Below are 8,971 nucleotides of genomic sequence, written 5' to 3'. Positions count from 1 at the left end.
ACGCAACTGATGCCTTCAGAAAAGCTCGGAAAATCATTTAAAAAAAAATCTATTAAATGTGACTTTTTAAAAAATATATATCTTGTACGGGGGCTGAGAAGCGCAAAACACATTTACAATTTTGAAAATAAATTTACATAATTATCAAAAAAATAAATAAAAATACAAATAACAAGAGAATTCCAGAGTTTTGCTTTTTTTTTTTTTTTTTTACCGAGAGAGCCAACTGACCAAAAGAAGTCTTGCAACTTGGGACAATATTATTTTATTTATTTTCATATTAATCAATTCACATCATATTATTTCATAGGTGGCGATTTTATTTTCTAGGTGGTGATGCTGAGCACGTATCTGAATTTCACAATCAAAACAGAAGAAGAAGAAACCGACCAATAGAACAACAGAGTCTACACCGCCCTCTGCTGGTCAGAATCGTGTTGATATTTTGTAACAAGTCATGGCTGCTTCTCCTTTGGCTCGATTTTTCTCCAAGGTAACAAATTTTTTTCCGTAGCTTTCATTAATGACTGATATTTTAAATAAACGCAGTGTTTTTAACGTTCCTGTCAATAATTTTCGCATTCATTCAACCTGTTTATCCTTGGTTTACGTAATGTGTCCTGGCTATTGTTTGCTAAAGGTGCTAACATCTACCACAGCAGCTGTTGGGACGCAATAATGAACTTTTGATTATTATTTATCTAGATTTCCGATGGTATTATCTTTGACTTGCTGTGTGATAGGTAGATGATTATATAAAACTATACGTTTTCATCTGTCCTGCTGTTTTCAGACTGTCAGACACATTTCTCAGCCATGGAGAACATGTCAGACTGGATGGAGGAGCTTCTCCTCTATTTCAGCCCCAGATGTGGCTCCAGAGGGGGCCACTGGAGCTGTTTCCTTCCCCCCTCTACAGACCTACTCAGAGGAGGAGAGCATGATGAGGGAAGCAGGTCAGATCATTATAACTTAGACAATAGTGGTGGGACGATGCTGAGTTTGCGATACGATACAATATTAATGGGTTATTTTGGGTCGCGAGACACTGGGAGGGGGGTCACCAGATGTCTTCAAGAAAGAAACTGGCAATATTTTTTTAACCATTTGGGCTCATTTTTGGTTATTTTTATCTTTTTTCTGAAACTACACCAAACTTGCCACATTTAAACCCATTTTCATCACTTTTTCTTGCCATATTTTTGCTCCTTTAATGCGTTTGCCACATTACTCCCATTTCTGCCACTTCTCATTCAAATTGTGATGTTTTTTCTGCACTTTTAAGACATTTTAGGCACTTTCCTACCCATTATTGTCACTTTTAACCTCTATTCGCCATGTTTCATGCTTATTTTTTGTCAATTTAACCACATTCACAATTTTTCATGGCCATTATTTGCCAGTTTAAATTACTACTGCAACCCCCTCCCCCCATTTCTGCCACTGTTAAGCCAATATTGATACTATGAACCCTTTTTCATCACTTTTTCTGTTTGTTTTTGGCCACTCTAATGTGCGACTCAACCAATTTCTGTGGTTTTTAAAATCCCATTTCGTCACCATTATTTTGGGGATCACGGCCTGAAAACGATGAGAACCACTGATTTAAAACCCCCACGAACCGATATCTTGCTGATATTATATAGTGCTAGGAGGAAGGTGGGTGTTGTTGATGAATTTAATTAGTAAAAACTAACTAATATTATTTGTTTTTGTTTTGTTTTTTTAAAGTCAATATTCAGGAAAAAATAGAAAAGAAGAACAAAGGACAGGATGTTATTTAATCTTTCTAAAAGTTTCTAGCCTTTTTACTATTTTTTTCTTGTTCTTTTTCCTGAATCGTGTGGCTCTAATACTCGACCTTGATTGACAGTTAAGAAATACGCACAAGAGCGCATCGCTCCATTTGTTTCAAAAATGGATGAAAACTCCTGCATGGATGAAGAAATAATCAAGTCCCTCTTTGAACAGGGTGTAAGTTGTTTGATCACAACCTTACTTTTTGTTCAGTAGTGGATAATATGTGTATATAATCTAAACATTCAGTTTTTCCACCTTCGATTCCACAGCTCATGGGCATTGAGATTGATGCAGATTATGGGGGCACCGGCTCCACTTTCTTCTCTTCCATCCTGGTCATTGAAGAACTGGCGAAGGTGGACCCGTCTGTGGCTGTTCTCTGTGACATCCAGAACACACTCATCAACACACTGTTTGTCCAACTAGGGACCCCAGCCCAGAAAGAGCAGTACCTTAACCGCCTGTCTACAGACATGGTGAGTACGTGGAGAAGAAAATATGATTTATTAATAATAAATAATCGTTCATGTTTCTCTCTAGATTGGAAGCTTCTGCCTCTCTGAAGCCGAGTCGGGCAGTGATGCGTTTGCACTGAAGACTCGAGCTGAAAAACACAAAGACTATTACATAATTAATGGCTCAAAGATGTGGATCAGTAATGCAGAGCATGCTGGTGTGTTTCTGGTGATGGCCAACGTGGATCCTTCTGTTGTGAGTACCATTATTAACATTTATAACAAGCAATCTGAGCTTTAATACAGGAAAGAACAAAAGGTTTGTGTATTTTGAAATTCTTTTGTGTGTCTTTGTTGTCATTTTATGTGTTTTTAGAGTAATTTTGGCATATTGCCGTATTTGTTGTTGTTTAGGATTATTGGAATCATTTGTGTATTTTTCTATCATTTTGTGTGTTTTTGATGTCATTGTGTATTTTTCTCTGATTTCATGTGTATTTTCAAATCATGTTGGAGTCATGTTGACACATATATATATATATATATATATATATATATATATATATATATATATATATATATATATAAATAATATATATTTTTGTTGTCATTTTATGTTTTGCAGATATTTTCTTGTTTTTTTTTGTGTTTTTGGAGTCATTTTGTCTACGTTTGTTGACATTTTGGAATACTGTTGTCATTTTTGCGTATCTTTTTATCATTTTGTATATTTTTGTAGTCAAGTTTGAGTGTTCTTGAGTCATTTTAGTGATTTCTGGAGTCTTTTTGTGCATTTACTTTGAGGGCCATGCATAATTAGACCATGTCTGAGTTATAGAATATGTTTCTTCTACTTTCTGTTTTTTCATATATTCTTCTGTGCAGGGCTACAGAGGCATCACCTGCTTCATTGTTGATCGGGAAACTGAGGGGATGGAGATTTGTAAGAAGGAGAACAAACTTGGTCTCCGTGCGTCCTCCACCTGCCCCATGAACTTCGACAACGTCAAGGTGGAACTGAATACTATGTTTTTATTTTATCATATCAAAGTCTAGGAGGGTTTATAGAAGCTCTCTGCTGTGTGTCGTAGGTCCCAGAGAAGAACATTTTAGGGCAGATCGGTCATGGTTACAAATATGCCATTGGGATGTTGAACGAGGGCAGGATTGGAATCGCAGCACAGGTCAAAAACAAAAAAAACAAACTGAATTATTTTAGCTTAGATCTGGTGTTTGACGACATTTTGTGTGTCAGATGGTTGGACTGGCTCAGGGATGTTTTGACCACACCATCCCTTACACCAGGCAGAGGGTGCAGTTTGGAAAACGCATCTTTGACTTCCAGGTAAAAACAGCTCCACCGAGTCCTGGAGTTTGCAGGATTTCAGTGTTTTTTATTTTATTTTTAATTTCTAGGGCATGCAGCACCAAATCGCCCACGTAGCCACTCAGATTGAAGCGGCGCGGCTGCTGACGTACAACGCTGCACGTCTGAAGGAAGCTGGGAGAGCTTTTATTAAGGAGGCCTGCATGGCTAAATATTTCAGTGCAGAGGTGAGCGTCAGAGACTGTCCCCCAATTTATTCCAATTATTGAAGATTTTTTAACATTAACGACTATTAATTAGAATTTTGATTATTGATCTTCCATTTAACATCAGTCAGCTGCTTAATTATTTGACTTTTCTTCTGAGTAACACCTTCAATATTTTAGAGCGTTATTGACATATTGAAATGAGGAGGACCTGCCTGGTTTGTAGGAGTGTGCATTGTCATGAATCTGATGATATGATTCATGATTTACATGTCACGATACGATATACAGTATCCCAATACTAAACAATACGATATACACCGCAATATATCAATAATTACAAATCTCCCCTTTACAATTACAAAATGGTATGAAATGCAATTTCTTAAATTTTTTTTTAGACTTGCGAGAACAAATGGTAACTAACTGTAATTCAAGTATTAATATCAAAAACAAGTCGTATGATTATCAAACTGTCAAATTAACTTTTAACTTTTCATATTCCTACTCTCATTTATTTCAGGTTGCTACGTTAACCACATCAAAGTGCATTGAATGGATGGGAGGTGTCGGCTTCACCAAAGACTATCCCATAGAGAAATACTACAGAGACTGTAAAATTGGTGAGTTTTGAACCAACTAACAGGTTCTGTTTGCTGTTACAACAGAAAACACACTTTAGTTTAGATGTATGTAGTGTTTAAGGGAACTTTAATGCTTTGTCTCCTCCTGCAGGCACCATATACGAGGGCACGACCAACGTGCAGCTCTCCACGATGGCAAAGTTCATTGACAAGGAGTTTGACCACTAACTCCTGCTGCATTAGGATTGGTTTAAAAAAGATGTGCAATGTCTATCATGGTCCGATCTATAGTGACGACTGATGCTGTGATTGTTTTTTTTCGGGAGCAAGAAAAGAGCATTTCAAATCTCACTTTCCGTCAGCTTCTGTTTCTAACTGTAGAAAACAACTCTTTTCTTTGTTTTGCCTCTTAACCCTCCTGTTATCCTCAAATATTACTAACATATTTTACCCTTGGGGTCAGTCTTGGGGATCCCTTGGGTAAAATATCCCTTGGGGATATTTGATATTTCCCCTTTCCTCTCATAAACATGTATTTACTTATTTGTATCTCCTTTTTTATTTGTATTTTTTAACATATTTGGGGTATTCACTGTAAAGTTTCAGACACATTCTCCTCTACTTCACTTTCACTGTGAAAGAGCTGTTCCAAAACCTCATTGACATTAAACCTTTTCCACACGCACACACACACATTAATGCCATTTGTGTGGGAAAGTTCACATGAGAATAGTGTGCCCCCAATTGTACTCATCAAATAAGGAAATACCATGAAATATGACGCAAAAAAAAAGTCAACTATTATTTTTTTGAATGATAAACATCGAATGGGGTTAAATCAACCCCAAGAATATTAGGAGGGTTAAGGTCCCAATCTGTCATTTTAACATGTCTTTTAGATTCAGAAGAATTGTTTCCTTGTCTTTTCGAGACAGGCATATATATATATATATATATATATATATATATACATTCATACGTGTAAATAGCAACAGAAGCCCAGGTTCTATGGTAGACTTGGCATTAAAATGGTTACACTCCGAAAATGATTCTTGTTGGATTAGTGCAAGTATTATTAATGTACTTTATAGTGTTTATGGTTGTTCTAGTTAGTGATGTTGAGATTAAAACATTATTTTGTTTAAGTTGCTGGATTAATTGATGGATTTTTTTATTTTTATGAATTCCACTGCAGTGCCTTTAGGAGTCGTAGCGCAGCTGAAATCATTCACATTAAATGTTGTGTCCCTGACACATTATGACACTGTATTTCAGAAAAGACTGAACGGCTTCCTCTCACCCTCATATGAATTAAATAATGACTTTAGAGCTGTGTGTGAGATGTTTTAATCACTCTTTACTTTGGTTTTTTCACAGGTCTACTATTATGAGTCAATGATGTCACACCTAAATGTTCTGTCCAACTGCATTTCTTTTAGGTTTAAGTGCATACAAATATACCATATATGTAGTAATTTAGTATATATGCACTAATTTAATTATTTTTTCTAAAAATGTTATTTATTTGTAATTTATTCTGTTAAAATATGTGATGTGAATGGTCATGACTGGTTTCAAATTAAAAAAAAAATTCTAAACCTATTCAAATGTATTTATCTGCCCTAATTTAGTTTTATTATACTGTAGTTCCTGTATAACATTTCAAATTATTTCTATTTTTATTGACATCATAATATTCATGCAAATCTTGCCCAATAATGCCCATTTTATAAAATATCACACATTGTGAATCTTTGTCATTGGCCTACATAACTTATTGGCTAAACAGTTTTTTTTAATTATTATTATTAATATATAACTAATTAGTGGACATTGTTGAAATCGCTGGAATACATATTATCTTTGTCAATGAGTTATGATCAGTAACGAGTATTTTTTTTTGTATTAATTTGCTGCTGAACGTCTAATTTTTGGAGAATTTTTCACTTTTCTCTAATGATTGTTAAACTATCTTCAATTTCAAGTATATAAACAGAATGTATGAAATTATTATCTAAGGTACAGTTTTCTCTGTATCCATAGTTTCATTTGTTTTGTGTTAAGATAATATTCACTACCATTTCTGTTCACCAGGTGGCAGCATTTTCCTAAAAGGCAGTTTAAGCTTAGTTTGTCACCTCTAAATTCTAATATTTTATATCACGTTTCGTTAATATGATGCTTCCAACAGAACAGAGCCTGCTTTGCATAATTGATTATTATTAAGGTTAGACTCGAGATTTCCACACAATGCGTTAAATAAGATCCTTTGTTTAACCAACACGTCCTCAAAACGCTCAGAATGTTGTTTTAAATATTATATATTACTTATTAGAACACTATAATAATGATAAATAGTATTGATCAAACTGTTATTTAAAAAATCAACAAAATTCAATAATATAATAATGAATTATATGATTTTTTAATTTATTTATTTTGAGCTATGCAATAAAACAAACTAAAAATTGTCTAAAAACGGAAATAAATTCTATGGCATCAATTCTTTGTCTGGATCTTGAAAAAATAACAAATGCCCAAAATGGAGTGGGATGAAGTAAAACTTATTTAAATCCACCCCAGTGTAAAACACAAACAAAAAACAAGTAATCATTTCTTAATGGCATTTAAATCATAAATAAGCGTTGCTCCTGAATCCTAAACATATCAGGGTTTTCGACATATTGACAAATGGGAATACAAAATTCAGCCAAATTGTTTGAAAAAAGTTCAGAAAATAATTTCCTCTCTGGATGATTATAATGAACACAAAACACAGGTACAGACTAGGGCTGAACGATTTTGGAAAATAATCTAATTGTGATTTTTTTTTTTAGAAAATCGCATTTTATGATATTGCGATAACATCGCAAATGCAATTATTCATTCAGCCCTAGTACTGACTGTTTATTCTAAGGCTTGGGGAGTAAAAAAAATCAGCTCCCTCTCTCTCTTTCTCTCTCCGCCCCCATGTTTAACCACAGCTATCAGACCTTCTAATTATGGCAGTATTCAAGGAGCTTTTCTCCAAACACTTTGTTGTCCTTTAGAACTCAGAGAGCTCCACGAGCCCAAAGGACTCGCTGCATATTTATAGGTTGAGCAAATTCAATTTGTCTGATGATGAATCCTCTGTATATTCAGACTCGATTGGGTTGTTGATGATAAATCTTGAAGAAAAATCAGGTCATTTATTTTAGACGTTGACACTATGGGAGGATGATGCACTGAGTTCACAATACAACACCAGACCAGTGGTTCAACATTTTTATTCTTATTTTAATCAGGAATAAAGTGGGTTCAAAGTGTCCAAAAATGATAGAAAAGGTGGTGAAATGGGATTTTAAAAACCACAGAAATGTGGTTGTTTGATGCGTAAATATTGGAACAATTAGATTATAATGGCATGACATTGTGAATAGTAAATAAGCATGAAATATGGTGACAAAAGGTTAAAAGTGACAATAATGGGTCAAGATATATATGCAACATTAGGAAAAGTGGTAGAAAGGGTTTAAAAATGGCAAAAATGTGCAGAAAAAGTATTGATATTTGATGGAAGTGTTGCAGAAATGGGAGTAATGTGGCAAAAATGCGTCAAAGGAGCAGAAATATGGCAAGAAAAAGTGATAAAAATAGGTTAAAATATGGCAGGTTTGGTGTAGTTGCAGAAAAGGGATAAAAATAAGCAAAAATGGGCTCAAATTGTTCAAAAAATATTCTTAGTTTTTCTAAGGCATTTGGTGACCCCTTCTCAGTATCTCATGACCCCAAATAGGGTCCTGACCCCAAGGTTGTGAACCCCTGCAATAGGCGATAATAAGAAAAAGAGCTTTAATTTGACTTTAAATCTGGTCATATTTAAACTGATCCCATCTCGATTCCACTCCAATATACTGTACATATTGTGACATTTTAAATATTATGATAACTTGTCGCACTATGTACAGTATCGTCCCGCATTTTCTTTTTAAAAGTGTACTTATGAGCTTAGAGAGACAATACCGAATCTCTCTCCTGATCCTTTTAATAAAAACATCCTCAAATAAGCACAACAATGTCCGTCCCTGAGCCTCACACATACTGTACCTGCTGCCATCAGTGTTAGCAGCACAAAGATGATCCAAAAAAGACTTTATCACATTGATGAGCATTCAGTTCGATGTGTGCCCCCAGCACTTCCTCACAAAACACAATTACACTGAGATCTGTAGCTGAGCACATTTCCTAATGAACAGAAGTTCAACATATTTATTCAAACCACAACCTCCATCATACATATATGTTATTGTTGCATTAGGTTAGAAAAACATGACTATTATAAACATTCATTATCATATTTCTAAAGCAAAGCAACAAGGGATTCAAACAGAAATTTACTCCACAACACTTATTTTATTCATATTGAAATATGTTTAAAATGTGAAACATGGATGCAGGAACTTTAGAACATGTGTCAAACTCAAGGCCCGGGGGCCAAAACCGGCCCCTTATACCATCAAATTCGGCCTGTTCGAGAAAGTAAAAATGATAGAAAAAGCGTGAAACATTTTGTAAATTACTAAGTTGTAGATATCTCAGCCCCTCCAAAGACAAAAA

General features: G+C 34.8%; 1 protein-coding gene across 1 annotated transcript; it reads left to right on the top strand.

Annotated features, from left to right (window-relative positions):
- The first annotated feature begins 385 nt into the window (after window positions 1–385).
- On the top strand, window positions 386–4,915 carry acadsb (acyl-CoA dehydrogenase short/branched chain). Its single transcript, XM_028476243.1, has 11 exons — window positions 386–493; window positions 794–956; window positions 1,874–1,974; window positions 2,070–2,276; window positions 2,341–2,511; window positions 3,141–3,266; window positions 3,347–3,439; window positions 3,511–3,600; window positions 3,672–3,809; window positions 4,312–4,411; window positions 4,524–4,915. Exons 1-11 carry the CDS (start codon window positions 458–460, stop codon window positions 4,598–4,600), a joined length of 1,302 nt encoding a protein of 433 aa, XP_028332044.1. The 5' UTR covers window positions 386–457; the 3' UTR covers window positions 4,601–4,915.
- Window positions 4,916–8,971: the final 4,056 nt, after the last annotated feature.

Source organism: Gouania willdenowi, chromosome 19, assembly GCF_900634775.1.
Source record: "Gouania willdenowi chromosome 19, fGouWil2.1, whole genome shotgun sequence".
In the NCBI taxonomy this organism is placed as follows: Eukaryota; Metazoa; Chordata; class Actinopteri; order Blenniiformes; family Gobiesocidae; genus Gouania; species Gouania willdenowi.
This window is presented reverse-complemented; position numbering and strand designations above follow the sequence as displayed.